Source organism: Canis lupus, chromosome 22 (genome assembly GCF_011100685.1).
Source record: "Canis lupus familiaris isolate Mischka breed German Shepherd chromosome 22, alternate assembly UU_Cfam_GSD_1.0, whole genome shotgun sequence".
Lineage (NCBI taxonomy): Eukaryota > Metazoa > Chordata > Mammalia > Carnivora > Canidae > Canis > Canis lupus.
Window position 1 is genome coordinate 46,548,080 of NC_049243.1, and position 18,380 is coordinate 46,566,459.

At 37.2% G+C, this 18,380-nt stretch overlaps 1 protein-coding gene across 3 annotated transcripts in view; it reads right to left on the reverse strand.

Annotated features, from left to right (window-relative positions):
• The window catches only part of UGGT2 (UDP-glucose glycoprotein glucosyltransferase 2), a 184,336-nt gene that overhangs the window by 11,643 nt on the left and 154,313 nt on the right, over nucleotides 1–18,380 (reverse strand). For 2 of the 3 annotated variants that reach the window (XM_038569879.1, XM_038569880.1), the window contains exons 31-37: nucleotides 15,612–15,697; nucleotides 13,724–13,822; nucleotides 12,331–12,415; nucleotides 8,741–8,923; nucleotides 6,794–6,954; nucleotides 6,054–6,168; nucleotides 1,789–1,905 (exon numbers count right to left, since the gene is read on the reverse strand). In XM_038569879.1, coding sequence (XP_038425807.1) covers nucleotides 1,789–1,905; nucleotides 6,054–6,168; nucleotides 6,794–6,954; nucleotides 8,741–8,923; nucleotides 12,331–12,415; nucleotides 13,724–13,822; nucleotides 15,612–15,697 — 846 coding nt within the window. Of the gene's footprint in view, nucleotides 1–1,788; nucleotides 1,906–6,053; nucleotides 6,169–6,793; nucleotides 6,955–8,740; nucleotides 8,924–9,528; nucleotides 9,750–12,330; nucleotides 12,416–13,723; nucleotides 13,823–15,611; nucleotides 15,698–18,380 lie in introns of those variants that run through there. The other variant, XM_038569881.1, reaches the window with a different exon arrangement.

The following is an 18,380-nucleotide window of genomic DNA, read 5'->3' on the forward strand; positions in this document are numbered from 1 at the left end:
AATAAATTTTAATACTCTATTTAACCAAATATGTCCAAATTATCAGTCATTATGTAATCAGTATTAAAATTAGTAATGAGATATTTTTACATTATTATTGTAACGAGTCTTCAAAATCTGGTATCTTACACTTTACAGCACATCTCAATTCAGACTAGCAACGTTTTAAGTGCTCAATGCCACATATGGCAAGTGGCTGCCACAGTGGATAGATCAGCTCCAGATGGATACAGATGATGTCAGGCCCTCAGAGGCTGAGCAGCCACAGGTGGATGGAGGCTGGTCCCTGAGTCATGCCGGACAAGGAAGCTACTCACTGAAAGAACACCCACTTAGAGCTTTTCTTAGGTGAGTGAGAATCCACTGAAATTTGGGGGTTTGTTAGAGTTAGCTCAGTTAACCTAAGTATTACGGATCCCAAGGAGACCGGTCACTAATGTATGAGTCATAAACTTGTGTATCCCAGCACAACCTTAACAACCTCTCATGAGTTTCCTTCAGTAATATTCTTGACCTCTCTTAAGAAAGTCCCTTCCTTTCTTCTTAACGATGCCATCTTACTTGTTTCTGCTACATTCTATTACCTTTGATTGCAACCTGACACATTGGCATGCCTTTTTTCTATGCATTTCTACACATACCTAGAAAATATCTCTATATTTTATTGTCTTATTTTGTTCAAAAGTGTATGAATGTTAATATTTTTTACTGAAGACCTTATAAATATTTAAAACTTAAATTAGCCCATAAAAACAAGATGGTCAGAAGTAGAATGACAATATCTTATAACTATTAAAGACAACATAGTAATGTAATGTGAGTTTGAAACAGCTGGACAATAAATCAGTTTGAAATATTTCATGTAAAAAATATTTCATGTCTAGGGAGTTAAACTATGTAGCACAGTTAATCTGCTTAAAATTAATATGAAAAATATTTCTCAAAAAGAAGAAAAGCAGACATGTATAGGATCATTTAAGTAAACAGAATTATTTTGGTTGTTTCATTTGGGGAAAATACTGGCAGGAGAACCAAACTGATTATATATGAAGATGATAGTTAATCTATGAACACTTCAGGCAGCTCATGGCCTTTTTTTCAGAAGCCCCTGTGTACAAAAGAGTAACACAGCAAGCCCGAGATCACTATCCTTAGAAAGTCCTGCTTGCAAGGATGGCCCCTGGCTGGCAACTTGGGAACCTGGGTCTCAGGAGTGTTCCCACCATTCCTGGTAAGAGTGCCCAAACTGTGCCAGCACTGAGGTTTATGCTGAACACCTGCTTTCCTTCTGGATATTGGGAATTTTAAGTGTTTTAAGTGTTAAGTGCCTGGTATGCAACAGGTTGGGGGAATGCTTATGTGATCAGCCCCCAGTAAGAATCCTGGGCACTGGGTTCCTAATAAGCTGCCCTGAGAGACAACACTTCACAAGTGTTGTGGAATTTCTCACAGCTTAAGGGATCAAGCTCGTCCTGTGTGAGTGCACAGGCTCTTGGAAGCTTGCACCAGGCTTGCTCTGGACTTATCCCTCTGACACTGGCATAAAGCACAGCCATGAGTAGGGTGGTATTCTGAGTCCTGTGAGTCCTCTTAATGATTCCTCAAATCTGGGGGTGGTTCTGGAGGCCCCGTGACACACCCTGTACTTGGCCAACCTAAGTATATAGAATAGTATATAATGGACAAAGCAGAAGTGTGCCATATGGGTGCCATTCTGTCTGTAAAAGAGAAAATACTTCTATTTGAACATTTTCACATCTGCTTACAAGCAGATGATTATGCACTTACCAGATCAATGGTTTTGGCTCTCTGTTTGGATTCATCATCACACCACGTTTCACACCACAGCCAGTCTTGAGGAAGAGACTTAATGGCAACTTGGTAAATCATATTGTTGGGAAGATCCTATATAAATATGATTTAAACAAAAAGACACAGAAATTAGTCAGAGGGAATAAGGTTGATGATGTTAATTAAAATAAAAATAGGTTTAAAAAAATCAGCAGATCTATGATATCTATTTTTAAGCTATTAAATACTTACTATGACCCAATCATCTTGTGTCATGATGAACCCATGCACTAGAACTACGTCCACAGCTGCTCTGGTCTGGACTTCACCCCTGGCATCAGGGATAAAGTGGGAAGCCCAGACACCCACCACCCCCATTCCTCCAAATAGCCTCACTGCCTCCACCTGCCCCGAGACACTAAACGATCACCCACACTATGCCGGCTCTAGCTGTTTCTGTCAGCTACCACCCCACTCTAGATTCGGAGGTGACCTTTTACTTCCCTGTTAGGGAACAGTGCTCCAGGTATTTTCACATTTCTGCATCGTTCAGGACTTTCTAATCAAAGATTGCTGGCTCCTGGGTTAAAGGAACTTTATAGGGGATCCCTGGGTGGCTCAGCGGTTAAGTGCCTGCCTTAGGCCCAAGGCATGATCCTGGAGACCCGGGATTGAGTCCCACATCAGGCTCCCTGCATGAAGCCTGCTTTTCCCTCTGCCTTTCTCTCTGTGTCTCTCATGAATAAATAAATAAAATCTTAAAAAAAAAAAAAAAAAAGGAACTTTGTAAGGTAAATAAGCCTCATAAGTGACAAAGACCTTTAGGTCCTGCCTACAACCACGTGAGTGCCCAAGCCCAGCCAACTCTTCAGATTAGATGGCAATCTCTGGCTCCCCAATGGTTTTGGCCTCATGAGAGACTGTGGGGCAGAATGCCCAGCTACGTCAGGCCCACCAAAACTGTGTGTTAGTGTAAGTGCTATTTTTGGGTAAGTCATAGGGAGCAATAGATAAGGATAATGGGATTGTTGTAGGATTTGCATGCACAAGTCTTTGTGTTGACGTATGTTTTTATTTCACCTTGAAGTAGAATGGTCACAGGGTAGGTATAAATTCAAGTTCATAAGAAAATTGCCAAACTGTTTTCCAAAATGGCTACACAGCATTTTACATGTTCATCAGCAATGTATGCGAGTTCTAGTTGCTCTACATCCTCGTCAACACTTAGTATGGTCAGTCTCTTTAATATCAACCATTCTAACAGTGTGTGGAATTATTCATTGTAGTTTTCTCATTTCCCTAATGACTATCTTCCAATCTTTCCAGGGACTTCTGCCATTTGACCATCACCTTTGCAAAGTAAAGGGTCTGTTAAAATCTGTTTTTTTAAAAAACAAGATTATTTTCTTTCTTAGTAATGAATCTTGAAAGTTCTTTAATGTATTTGTTAATTATTTTCGATGTAAATCATACTTTTAACAGGTCTAAAAACATCTGCATAAGCAAAGGCCACAGCGATTTATTTTCTCATCTTCTGAAAGTTTTATAGTTTTACATTTTAACTTTAGATTCATGTTACATTTTGAGTTAATTTTTATATGTAGTATGTATTAAGGATGGGAGCGTTTTTTTTGTTTTGTTTTGCAAATGGATGTCTAATTGTTCCAGTACCATTTGTTTAGAAGGCTTTTATTGCCTTCACACTTTTGTCAAAAGTCAATTGTTCAAATGTATGGGTTATTTCTGGAATCTCTACTCCTATTTATGGATTGAATTACCTATCTTTACACCAAAGCACACTGTTTTGACTACAGTAGCTTTATAACAAATCTTGAAATCACGTAAAGTAGGTCTTCAAACTCTATTCTTCAAAGCTGTTTTGGCTATTTGCATTTCTATATGACCTTAATTTTAAAAATGCTATTAGAAATAGTATCTTTTCAGTTTTAATTTCCAACTGTTGCTAGTAAATAGAAATACAGAACTGATTTTCATATATTGGTCTTATAGCTGCAGTATTACTAAGTATGCTTATTGGTTACATACAACTTTTTAGTAGATTACAGAGGATTTTCTACATAAATGATTCTACTGTCTCAAAAAAGAGTTACTTATTCCTTGTTAATCCAATGCCTTTTATTCTTCTTGCCTTGCTGTATGTACTAGTACCTCTACTACAATGTTGAATGGAAATGGTGAGTAGATATCCTTGCTTTGTTCCCGATCTCAGGGGGAAGGTATTCAGTATTTCACCATTAAGTATGATGTTAGCTGTAAGTTTTTCATAGGTGTCTTTTTAAAAAAAATTTATTTATGTATTTATTTGTTTAGAGAGTGCAAAAAGAGGGAGAAGCAAAGGGAGAGGGAGAGAAAATCTAAAGGCAGGCTTTCTGCTGAGTGCACAGCCTGATGTGGGGCACTATCCATGACTGGTTTGTTTTATAAATTTTCTCAAAAAAACAGCTTTGGCTTCATAAGAAAATTTATAAAAACATCATTTTTAATTTCACTAATTTTTACTCTAATATTAATTATTCCCTCTTTCCACTTAATTTGGTTTTAATTTGTTCTTTTTTTTTTTTCTAGTTTCTAGGTAAAAAGCTGAGGTTGACACCTTTTTTCTTTTCTTTTAGGGAAGTGTTTAGTCCTATGAATCTACCTCTAATACCTGTTTTAACTGATTCAGATGATGTACATTATCATTCACTTTGTATGTAAAGAGAAGGCTAAAATACAAATAAATTCAAGTGAAATGGTGGATGGCTTAGGTGACTGGTCAGAAGCCCAGAAAGGGGGGCGCCTGGGTGGCTCCTTGGTTGAGCATCTGCCTTTGGCTCAGTTTGTGATCCTGGGGTCCTGGGACTGAGTTCCATATGAGGCTCCTCACAGGGCCTCTCTGTGTCTTTCATGAATAAATAAAAATCTTAAAAAAAAAAAAAAAAAGCCCAGAAAGGAAGATTAATGACAATGAATTCTGGGGTAGGAGCTTATGGATGAACCTATGAGAATGGCAAAAATGATCAAGATCTTTGTGTACTGCATGTTAAATATCTACCAGAAAGCATTCAACAGAAAAGTAGCACCAGGTGACACACAGAATGAATGTGGCCTGTTGATGTAAGCCAGCCAGCCTTGGTCACTGACCACTCCAATGGTACAATGGGTACATGAAGGGGTATTCAATGATGGCAGAAATGGAAACTATGTGTGGGCCCAATGGCATGGGCTCCCACTTACCAAGTCTGATCTAGCTCTTAGAGCTGCCAATAGCAGAGACAAACAGTGAGCTTCTGACATAGCATTTATACTTTGTAAAGACTAATCAACTGCTTGGTGGCAAGCTGACTAGATTGGACCCTTTCTAAACCAACTAGGGACATAGATTTTTCTGAACTGAATTATATACATTCTGTGTATAGGTCTGCCTTTCCTGCTTGCAAAGACTGAGCGCCATTGCTGAAGGGCTTACAGAGCTATCCACTGAGAAGGGATTCCGTTTAATATTGCATTAGACCAAGAGACCCACTTCATAGCAAGGAAAGGAAGCCTGGCAGAGAGCACATGACCAAGAGATCCCATGGTCCTGTCGCATTCTACACAGAAGCTGCTGGCCTGACAGAGCAATAGAATGATTTACTGAAGGCACAAGAGGTGCTACCTTGGAGACAGTACCCTGCAAAAGTGGGGTGTCGTCCTCCAGAGGCAGCATTATAGTCTAAATCACCAGCCATTATATGGTGCTGTGTCATCACATGGAAGAATTACATGGGTCCCAGGGGGCAAAGTAGAAATGATTCTGCTTATCCTCACTTCCAGTGACCCTCTTGGGGAAGCTGTGCTAGTTGTCCTCATAATTCTGGGAGGTTCCGGGTTATATCATTAGGTTAAGTGAATCTGGAAATTTGTTGGCTAATTAGTTCAGGTGGGACACAGGACGAAGGGTATTTGTCTTAAAGATCAGAGATAGAGACATGTTTAAATGATGATGGAAGTAAGAAAAATATATGGTAAGCAAGACAGAGCATGTAGTGGGGCAAAAAGGTCTAAGGAGAGAAAAGTGAAGATAAAGTATGATTTGTTTTGAAAATGTTGAACTGAAAGTGAAAAAATTATGCGTGAGTCAAGATAGTTGAGATACCCAATACAGAATTGTACCAAGGGGAGAAAGAGGCTGAAAATGTAAGATTTTGAAGGTTACAAGCAGGGAATTGGAACAGTCTGTATCTATGTGTCGAAAATGAGTCTGGGAACATTCTACTTACCTGATCGAGGTTTGAAAGACTGTTTGGATCTTGACTGAGAGCTTGGTACTGGCCCCGGAGCCTGTCCCCTGCTGCAATTCTTCGGAACTTCTTGAGATCCACTACATACAAGGCACTGCAACAGTGAACCGTCTTGGTGGCTCAAGTTGGTCATGTATTTTCACTTCCCCCCAGTGACTGTCCACAGTAATGGAACTGACATTAGATAGCCCTGGGTCTAATAAGAATGAATCCTTTCATGAATTTTCTCCCAACTGTTTCTGAGAGGTCTGAGGTTTGTTATAAATACTGTTAGGATCATATCCTTGTAGAGTCACCTCAAATTTTTTTCTAAGATACCATGAAAGTCATGGCTCTACAAAACAACAGCAGCTTTGAAGACAGTATGCAACAAGTTATTCTGTAACAAATTATTATTCTGTAGTGGTTAGGAGCTTCTCACTGGAGTCCTATTACTTGGGTTTAACTCCTGGGCTCAGCTATGCACTAACAGTATAAGCCTGGGCAAGTTACATGAGTGCTGTGTGCCTCAGTTTCCACATCTATAAAAAGGAGGGTAAGAGTATCTCAAAAGGTTGTCAGACAGATTTTATGAGTTAATTCATGTAAAGTCTTGTAAGAGTGACTGGTGTGCGATAAACATTAATTGGCTGCCCTTATTGTCTGATTTCAAAAAAACTGAGTATTGTGATCCAATAAGTTATTTAGTTACTAAAAAGGAAGAGTAGAAGTTTTCTTACCTGATATGGTATTTCCTTCTTAAAAGATGTGATGCCCAGTATCCCTTTTTCCAGAAACGATATCCATCCATTTCAGTGCGGCTATCACAAAATGGGGTATACCCATAAGGTGCTCCATCCAGATCAAAATCTCGGAGTTCTGTTAAGTCATGTCTCACAATCTAAATAATTAAAATAGTTTCTCTGATGAAAACTATCAACTAATATAATGTTATTATTATATAATAAGCCCCTTTTTATGAGAATTTCAAATCATTACCTGACTGTGGAAATAAAAATTGTATTTTTTCTCACAGCTCTTTCAAGCAGTAGGGAGTTTACTAAGTTCCTTTTCTCTTGTTCTTATAGATTAAAAGAAACCTAAGATGTATATGCCTAGTCTATATGACAGTGGTCTTACTCAGTAACAAGAAGAGTTTGTTCTGTCATTTTTTTTTTTAAGATTTATTCATTTGACAGAGAGTATGAGCAGGAGGAGGGGCAGAGAGAGAGAGGGATGAGCAGACTCCCTGCCAAGCACAGAGACCTACACAGAGCTTGATACCAGGATCCCGAGATCATGACCTGAGCAGAAGTCAGAGCTACCCACACACCCCTTGTCATGCCACTTTAATGAAGACAGTTTAAACAAAGTGTATTTTGGGAAGAAATTAAATATTTCATAGTATGCCACTCTTAGTTTATCAAGGTATAGACTAATAATTCAAAATAATTATGATAAATCTCCATTATTGTAGTATTGACAAATATTAGTCTGAATGATAAAGAAAAACCTCCTGATGAATCTTCAATGGCTTTAATGAAATAATATTAGTATGTTTCTTTTTTAAATAAAAATTTTATTTATTTAAGAGAGTGAGCAAGTGAGTGTGAGCAGGGGAAGGGGTAGAGGGGGAGGGAAATCATCCCAAGCGGACTCCATGCTGAGCCTGATGCAGGGCTAGATCCCAGGATCCTGACACCATGACCTGAGCTGAAACCAAGAGTTGGACGCTCAACCAACTGTGCCATTCAGACACATATTTTTTTTTTTTTTTTAACAGATTCAAGCCTGCTGGGAAATATCACTGTGTAAGTTGGGGGAAGACAGGAGAAATATATTTTATGTTAGATGGTATGTGTGGAAGTCCTTAGTTCATTACTCACATTTGCCTGTTTTCTTAATTTTTAATTATAATGATTTATACTTCTCAATTTGGAAAATACTACAAAAATAATAATAGAGTTTATAAGTAAATTCTAATACAGGATTTGAAAATATACTTTTTGTCCTAAATATAAATTGTACTAACTTGTACAATTTATGTAATGTTAATATTTACACCTCACTGTTCTTAAAAATTCTGTGTATTTTTCAAATATTTTTTCCCATTGATGATTACAAAGGCATGCAAAGGGTAAATTTTTAGATATATAAATTTTGAAAGGTGAATACTGTAATGGTTTTTTGGGGGCTAAATTTGGGACATTTATCTCCCTTAAGTAGAGTGAGGAGGATTTGGCTAATGCCCACAATTGCCATGGGAGACTCAAGGAGAGTTACCTGTAATAGCCAATTTTTTCAGCAAGAAGAAATAGCTCATTTTAAACAATCAGCTCATTTTCATAAGAACTCAGACAACTACTTTTATTGTGACTAATGTCAGTACTTATTTTTTAATTACCAAAATTAAAAAACTACTACTTCAGAGAGAAAACTACCATGTTCTAAATAATAAGTGGTACTTTTTGTGATACATTGGATTTTCCCCTGGAATTCTGACAGTCTTTTTTTTAAAATTATTTTTAAAGATATTTTCCTTATGTATCATATTCCTGTCACATATTTTTATGTGGTGTGGTAACAAAGATAATAATGAACACCAGCAACATAAATGGAGTCCCTACACTCAGACAGAAGTACAAAAAAAGTTAAGTGATACTAAAAACAATAATTAATCTTATTACCTGGTCAGCGTCCACAAAAATGATTTTGTCCACTGCTAGAGGAAAAAGGACATCGAGGAAAAGAATTTTGTAACCCCAAATAATCCTCTGTTTTTCAGTCTGCTGATGAAGCCAGCGGGGCCATCTATATTGCACTAGTTCATACTGGAATCCATACTCCTCAGCCATGTGAGGAATTACCTCCTAAAAACATACACATACACACAAATCCAACATGTTCAAGAGAGAAAATAATTTTTGTTTTAGAGAAAAAAATTAACATTGTAAAAAGTAGAGTTTTACTATAAATTGTTATAAGCTAATTGGTAAAATGCCTAAGTTACTTTTACAACTTATATCTATTATTGAAGAATACAAAAGTGCTGACAAATATAAAACAACAAGTATAGATGACATTAAAAAATAGGTACACCATATTGACTAGCAAGCTTATTAACTAAAATAAATGTTCCTCTAGTTTTTACTACCAATGTTTGACCTGAGAAAGCCTGACTATACGAGGAAAAGTGTCTGGATCTTGGAACATGGATGCATCAAACAGTTTATGTGAATGTGAACATGTTGGCTGGTCAGACAGATAAGACATGAAGAGGGTGTGCAAAAAAACACAAAATGAGTTGTAAATTGATAAGTTAGGTTCTCTACAGAAGTTTCACATTTGAGATTTATGACTAACTCAAAAATTAAAAATACAGGGCAGTCACTGTGGATCTGGATGTTTGATATTAGATTCAGAGTCTTACAGACTTAGACTATCTTATTCTGTTTAAAACAGACCTGTTAATGAAATACACTGTTGGCTAGGCTTGGCTCAAGAGCCCCAGAGTCAAAGGGAGAGTGCTACAACAGTGAGGAAAGATGGCTCAGCAGATAATAGAACTTGCTTTTTCCTCCTTGGTTCTCATTTGTAGCTTGTTGCTGGTTATGCACCTAGTTTAATTTTCTTCCTGCTTTTGTAGGCAATTTTGTGGATTTAAATTACATTCCTTAGAGTAAGCAGTGGTCTTATCTGTGAATTGAAATGTTGCAATTATGGCTGGGACAGTTGCTGAGAACCATTGTTTTGGTTTCAAATTTTTAAAAAAGTATACTAGGAGAAAGTAGAAAAGCTAATCCACAAATATGCATTAACATTTTCACAGAGCATGTACTAGGTGCCAGGCGCTACTATAGGCCCTAGGGATACAGAAGGGAACAAAGTAGATACAGGTCATGGTCCCTGTAAGGCTTTTATTTTAGAGGTGGTGGGCAGAAAATAAAAGAAAGTCATCTACAGAACATAGTGCTAGGGGGGGAAAGTTTTAAAAAGGAGAGGGAAGTAGAGTGAAAAATCAGAATGGACTGTAATTTGAGATTATGGGTCAGGAAAGGATTATTCACTAAGTAGGTATAATTCATCAAAGATTTGAAGGAAAAGATGAAGTATGTTTTGAAAATTGGAAGGAAAGATCTAGGGTACTAGTGATTTCTGTATCTGACTGCTGGTTATGCGGTATTTTAACTTTTTAAAAATTCATCCAAGCTGCACACTTATGATTTGTACACACTGTGCTTCACTGAAAAGTTTCAAAAAGATAAACATTTTGAGAGAAAGGAACAGAATTCCAAAAAGACAGAAAATGTTATTTCAGATATGCTGTTACTTTTGGCCATGTGGTAGAGTAAGAACATTATGTAGACACGGCACTATGTTTCCACTGAATGGTATCACTGCCTGCTAAGAGAATCTTCAGATTGTACTATCTTGTACTTCTGTACTTCTACTATCTGTAGAATTAATCCCCTTATGTAGTGTTTGTCAAGTAGGATAACATGAAAAATTTGGTAACATGGGGATGCTTGTGTGGCTCAGCGGTTTAGTGCTTGCCTTTGGCCCACGGCATGATCCTGGAGTCCCGGGATTGAGTCCCACATCAGGCTCCCAGCATGGAGCCTGCTTCTCCCGCTGCCTGTGTCTCTGCCCCACCCTCTCTCTCTCTCTCTCTCTCTGTCTCTAATGAATAAATAAAATCTTAAAAAAAACCCCACAAAAATTTGGTAACAAACTAGTATGACTTATTTATATTCATGAGTTCTTTCTTAGTTTGTCTACTGCTAAATGAGCACAACAGGTAGCACTCTTGGTGGTGGCGGTGGGAAAGGCTGTGACATAGGGTAAAGCACCTGGGCTTTAAGGGCAGAATGCTTGGGATCAGATCTCAGCTATGTTCTTAATTAGCTGTTTGATCTCAGGCCTCAGCTTTAAATGACAGATTTTGCTCAAAGAAGCATTAGGGACTTTGCCCCAGGTTCCTAGGAGGTAGCCTCTATCCTTGTACTGTCCTGTCTTGGGCCACACCAAATAGTCTCTGCTAACAATGGGACTTACAGTTGGGACTCTGAGCCACAAGGTATCATGACGCTCAACCTCTGGAGGGGCTGGAGGCAAAAAGGTCAGTCAGGTGGCAGTCTGGTGGGTCTATGTGGCCAACCCCCCAGAAAACTCTGGACACCAAAGTCTGAGTGAACGTTCCTAGCTGGCATCATTCCACGTGTATTGTTACAGGTTTGCTGGGAGAAATAGGCTCTGTCCACCAACTGGGACAGTACAGCTGGAAGCTCTGGCTCTGGTCTCCCCTGAACCCTGCCCTGTGCATACACATCTCCTTGCCTTATTCATTTTAATCTGTATTGTTTTGCTGTAATAAACTGTAACTGGGAGTATAATGGCTTTTCTTAGTTCTGTGAGTCCTTCTAGTTAATCTCTGAACCTAAGGGTAGGCTTGGATACCTCCCAACTGTATAGGCCGGTTATGTGATTTCTGCATCTTGGCTTTCTGGGAACAGAATGTTATGAAGAGCAACTAAATCATGTAGGTAATAAAGTACTTAGCAATGTGCCAGCAATATTAGGGAATAAAAACATGGCTGGCTATTCTCATTTCTGCTTTTACCACTGGTTTTGGATTAGAAAAAGTGAACTCCTTTGAACTGCTAATGAATGAGACCCTAACTTACATGAAATCTGATGAACCTGTAGGATGGGAGAAACAGGGTACAGTTTGAGGCAGGAGTGTGAGGCTGAGTAAAGGGTAACAGTGGTTGGCCATTTGAAAACTTCTTAAGATAAAATGCCTCACACTTCTAAATATAGTACCCAAACCACCACCATAGCAATCACCATACTACACAAAGATAAAAGAGCCTTTTTATTCTCGAGACTATCAAATTTATTTCCTATGATACAGTTTTTCATATTCTCCAGATACTACTGTTCTAGCCTATCTTTGTAAAATTATGACAGTATCTAATTCTTTTTATTGACAATCTGTACATATTTTTCATTGCCAAATTTTAATTATATTCATTATCATGAAAAGCCACTGATCTTCCTGATTTTAAACCATCTCCTCTGTCCTTTTAAATACCTTAAAAACAGCATAGAATTTTTCTTTAGATAAAATAATAGTGAATACCAAAGTTTTAAAATTGATTAAAAATAGTAATTTCAAAAGACTCATTCTGAAAATATTATGTGAACTTACAACAATATAAAGAATTTACTATTCAAATATTGAACCATTGTATAATAAAAAGATTAATGCACTTACTTTAAATGTTGGTGAGAGATAATTTTTTAGAAACCAGAATTTCACTGGTGTTTTGGTGTTACGTAAAACAGAAAGCATCATAATTCTGTAAGGGAACATTAAACCCAGTAAGTTAACATTAATGGGAGTTCATCCTGTTTTCCCAAAGGCTTTTAATTATTATATATATACCTACCTACAGATACTAAGTTTTCACTATGAATTATGGAGAAATAGACTTAAGTACTTTCACAAATTATGATTCCTTGGCAAGTATATACTGTGTAAGGATATATACATTACACACACACACACACACACACACACACACACACACACACACTCTATGCAGAATAAACTGATTTTCATTTGTTTCAGTAGACCCCGAAATAGTCTTGTTTAGTTGAACTACATTCTAATCTCCACTCTATTACTATGCTGCTAATATCAGGTATATGAAACAGGAAGAGTTGAATAACCTGTTTCAGTAAATTCACTGGATGGGTCACTTTTCTTCCTATGCTAGACCTCTGGCTGGAGAAGATACAGATCTATCTAAAGTGCCATATTAAAATCTCAACACATATTCAAATATTTTTGAGAGATTCTCTGACATCCTTCTATATAAAAAATTTTAAAAACAGCCCTTTGTAGTTTGTAATTAGGCTTTCCTCCTCTTATCCTACCCCTTTTTGTAAAATAAGGTATTTCCTCACCAGAAAAGGGAAATTTACTGTATATACATTTTTTTACATATCATATTGTTACAACAACATATGTTTATTTCCTAGCCATACAGAACCAATCTGTGTTTCAAAAATACACGTGGGGCGCCTGGTGGCTCAGTCAGTTAAGGATCCAACTCTTGATTTTGGTGCAGGTCATGATCTTGGGGTCATGGAATCAAGCCCTGTTCTCATAATTTTAAGTTAAGAAAGAAAAAAGTAGGGTGCTTGGGTAGCTCAGTTGGTTGAGCAACTGACTCGGTTTTGGTTCAGGTCATGATGTCAGGGTAGAGTCGTAAGATCAAGCCCCCATCTAGCTCCATGCTCAGTGGGGCGTCTGGTTGAGATTCTCTTCCTCCTTCTCTGCTCTTCCCCCTAATTGCATGTACTCTCTCTCTCTCTCTCTCAAATAAAGAAATAATCTTCAAAAAGAAAGAAAAAAGCAAGGTGAACAACATATACTTTGTTATTTTTTAAGTAAAAAGTTAAAAATGAAGAAAATATATTTGCTTATCTAAATATATCTGACAAGTTATGAAAATAATATTGGTTTCCTGTTGGAAGGAGACTGGGTAATAAGAAAACAGGTGGATTTTTTTCACTGTACATTCTTTTATTCTTCTAAACTTTTGAAATTCTTTTTGAACTATGTATTACTTTTCAAAGCATTGGATAAAAAATATACGTACCTTAAAAAGCGTTCATACAGATGGCCAGAAGCAACTGAAAAAATGTTTAGAATATCTGCTTCGTTTTTGTCTTTTTCTTTGTGCAACCTTCTTGTGAAACTTGGAATAAAAAAGTAGTGATTGACAGTTTCATTTTATGCATTTGCAAACCTTACATTCCTAAATACTAAATTTAATACACAATAAAAATAGGAAAATATCTCAAGTCCCATCTCATACACAAAAGTGACTGAATCTTTTATTTAGAGTATTCATAATGCATAATTTTCCTTCCTATTTAATAATTTCATTGAATTAACTTTTTCATTTTTATATGCACGGATATTTGGAATGACTAAAATTTGGAAAAACATAAACAACTTATAATTACTACAGATATATTTTGCTAAACACTGTTAGGACACAATTTTTCAAATCTTTTCTTGTTGTAATCTCCCAGATAAGAAAAATGTGATTGACACTCCCAAGTTATGATTACAATTAAGATTTAAAAAGTGAAAGCATTATATTATAAACAAAACTTATGTGTCTGGAGGAGCTACCTTCCTGAACACAGGTCTTCTCCTTTCCTAACACAGCAGGGTTTGCTTCTGGTACCCTTTCTGTACAGAAATGGTGAGCAAATGGTGATGGTCACCTGTATTCATTCTTGTCTCCATCTTCTGCATTTAATGGAAGCTTACGGATAGATACCCGCTTTAAAATGCCACATTCTGCTTTATTATCCTGTCAAACATACCTAACCTCCAAATGATCTCAAAATGAGGGGGTTTGAGCCCTTCTCAATCAATGCACATAAAGGAATAGGAACACCATTCTTATCAAACAGGGAGTCAACTACAGAAAGAGGCCTAAACTGGGCACAATTCCAAATGATGGGAGCGCTTCTGATTGCCAAAATACAATCTGACTAGGTTGTTGAATCTATTTGGCTTAAACTTTCTATTTCCCCACCCTTGATAAAAATGATCAGTGGTTCTCCATCATAACTCAAATGAAACTCAGATCTCTAAAATGGACTTTCCAAGTTCCCTACAATGTGGATCTACAGCAGTTTTTGTTTTTGCATATCTAACATCCTTTATACTTCTAGTAACAATAACCCGGTATTTGGTCGGGGGGGGGGGGGACATTCCTCCTCCAGTTTCATTCTGTGAGGTCTGGGGGGGGGGGAACAAGGCCCTCTCACCAGCTCTAGAGGTAGGCATATGACCCAAGCATGCAGAATTACAGTGACCAGTTCTGTTTGGAACAAATGGCTAACAACTGGACAATGAGCCAGCCCTGGGACTTCTGCTCATACTATATGGAAAGAAGCAAGCTCTTCCCACTGGAGATGGCAAGCTTTTCCTTATAAAAGTTCATTTGAAAATAAAGGAGGCACAGAGACTAGAACTAAGACATGGAGGAAGGGTTTCTAAACCATGTCACCTGAATGCCCAAAGCCAGCTCTACTCCTGGACCCTAACCTAATTTATAGACTCCTTATTACATTCAATGTCGCAGTGTTTCAGCTAAGCTGAGCTACTTCTGTTCCTATGAACATACTCAATATTTTTGTCTTCATACCTTTGCTCTATCTCCAACTTCTGAAACCCTGTCCCTCCTTCAGAACACATCTTGAGCACACACTTCTCCAAGGAGTCCTTCCAGAGATTCTTCCTTACTAGATGTAGTCTTTTTCTCCTGTGGTTTGCAGAGCACTTTACTCTCAGCTGTCTTGCAGCTCTAGTTCCTATCCTGGTTGTATTAACATTTATGTGTCGATCTCACCCCTCAAGAGGAGAGGATCTGTGCTTCACTTAGATGTTTACCATCTGCAGGCCTGCTGCATACTAGATTCCTGATGGATCAATCATCAGATGTTAAAACATTCACTAGTAATTACCTTTTAATGGAATCCCACATTCCTTTTTTCTTTTCATCTTTATCGGTAAGGATATCCTCCTTAATTTTGTCTGGCTTTTTTTGCACCTAGATAGCACAGTAAAGAAAAATCTTAGAACTGTGTGGCTTTAAATATTATGCTGCATGCTTAGAAAGTGAAACACATGGGGCAGGGTGACCCCTATTATAAATCTAAGACAGGTATAGTGACAAGGCAAGTACAACATCACAGGCACAATCTGGTTTCAGTGATCAGTTCTTGTTGTTTGTTCTTTTGGTGATTACCTCCAGACTGCCAAATAATGTGCTTATGCTTCTATTTACTGATTTATCAGCTTCAGATGTCATCTACTAGCATATCTGGAATCACAGAGTTTAGACACTTTTCATTCTTTGTGATGAATAGAGGAGTAGAGCTTCCCTTATATCACTCTTCCTCTCTTTGTCTGGAAGCTTTGGTAGTAACATCATTATCATTATCTACCGAGTATCTTCACAGCTTCAAATAATACTTCAATATATATATTTTTTGTTCCAACACTTAGTTTCTCTTGTATTCTAAGATAAGGATACTAATATTTCTACCCTTTCCCTCCACCTCCCACCTTACATTAGCTGAACTTCTACTTAAGCATTGTATATACAGATAATACCTATATTTACTTTGATAGAACATTGTATCTTTGGCACTTTGCTGTTTATTCTACAGCTTGAAAGTCAGTAGGTAGTGCTTTATTGTGACAATGTAAATCTCATTCACTGAAGAGTCTGCAAGGCCACTATCACTGTGTTACATCTGTACAGTTACAGTAATGTGACCCCTGTGCCAAGTGCAGGAAACTGGACATTTCAAATGGATTCTGCTTTCTTGCATTCCTCCAACAAACATTTTTTTTCGGGCAGCCCTGGTGGCGCAGCGGTTTGGTGCCGCCTGCAGCCCAGGGCATGATCCTGGAGACCCTGGATCGAGTCCCACGTCGGGCTCTCTGCATGGAGCCTGCTTCTCCCTCTGCCTGTGTCTCTGCCTCTCTCTCTCTCTCTCTCTCTCTCTGCATCTCTATGAATAAATAAATAAAATCTTTAAAAAAAAACATTTTTTTCTTGGAATTTTATTGCATTTATTTTGTTCTTGTGATGAGATAAATTTCTTCTCTACCACATATCTAACATGTTCCAGTTTATTATTCATGTTAATTGTGTGGAATTCTTGTCTTCTTGAAGATATTCTCTTTGGAGTTCAACAATTAACTGCCTATTTCTTTCAAAGCTTTCTTTGCATTGGTTTTCAGATTAATCTCACCATTTCTCGAAATACCTAACTTCTTTCTTGGTCTTTATTGTGCTCACAAATACCTTCAAGAAGGGGTGTTAAAAATAATTTTTCTAAATCTTCACCCTTCAGAAAATAACTTTGTCATTACGTCTGAGTCTGATTAAGAATTTGGCTAACAGATCCTAGCTTCAAAGTAATTTTCCTCTGAAGACTAACGACTTTATTTTGCTGTCTTGTAACATCCATCTTGAAAATAAAAAGTCTGATGCTAGTGTGAGGGTCATTCTATGGCTGTGGCCTGCCTTTTCTCCTTGAGAGTTATTAGGGTCTCATGTGGGCCATTCTTCACTCATACTAACCTGTGGATCCTTTTGACATGAACATTTTTCTCTCTCCTTATCTGTGAAATACCTCCCATCCTCCATTTTCTGTTCTTTTCTGTGGAACTCCTATTCACGGGCTGATCCTTAATGTTATCTTTTTTACTTCTCCTTTTCTATGTAATTCTGAGAGATGGGCAGTGAGGAGGTAAAACTGTATTATTAAAACCAACTGAAGGACCTAGGTGATTGGGCTACAGAAAGTCTGACTCTGGCAGGGGATGGTTATTACGCTCAAAGATTTGGTGGGTATGGTGAAAGAGTTTGACCTTCTTTGTACTACAGCGTTACAAGTCAAATTAGAACCAATACAGAGAGTGAAAAAATTCAGCTCATGAATTTATGAAATGTTATGTTTTTACATTCTGTATATTTTTAAAATCCTCCCAAGACTTACTATTGTTTTATATATTCACCGTTCATAGAATTATCCACAAATTTATCATTTTATCCTCTCTTCATTCATTTAAAATTTAAATCTTCCAAGATAATTTTTTTTTTTCTGCCTATGGTACCTCTTTTTAAGAACTTCTTTTATAGTGTGAATGTGCTGGTGGCAAATTAAGTTTTTTCCATTTGTCTGAAAATACCTTGTTTTATGTGTCCTCTTGAAAGATATCATTTTAGGGTAAATTATTCTAGGTTGCCATTCCTTTTTTCATTCAGTGCTGTTAAATAACATTCCAGTACCTCCTGGGCCTTCATTCTTACTGCTGAGAAATCAATAGTCAGACTACTTATAGCTCTTTGAAGGTGATTTTTCCTTTTTCCTCTGATTACTCTCAAGATTTCTCTTTTGTTTGGTATTCTGCAGTTTTATCAGAGTATAGGTGTGAATTTTCTTTTAATTTTCTTGCTTGGGATCACTGGACTTCTTGAATATGTAAACTCGTATCTTTCATCAATTCATGAAAATTTTCAGCCATTAGTGCTTCAAATATTAGATGCACCTCTTCCTTTTTTTTTTTTTTAATGTGAGTATAGTTGACATGCAATGTTACATTTACCTCATTCTTTCATCTTTATTTGGAACTCTATTTAAAATGATTTTAATTATTTACTACTCATAAAGCATTTTACAAACTGAACTACTTTATCCTTATAGCAGACATGTAAG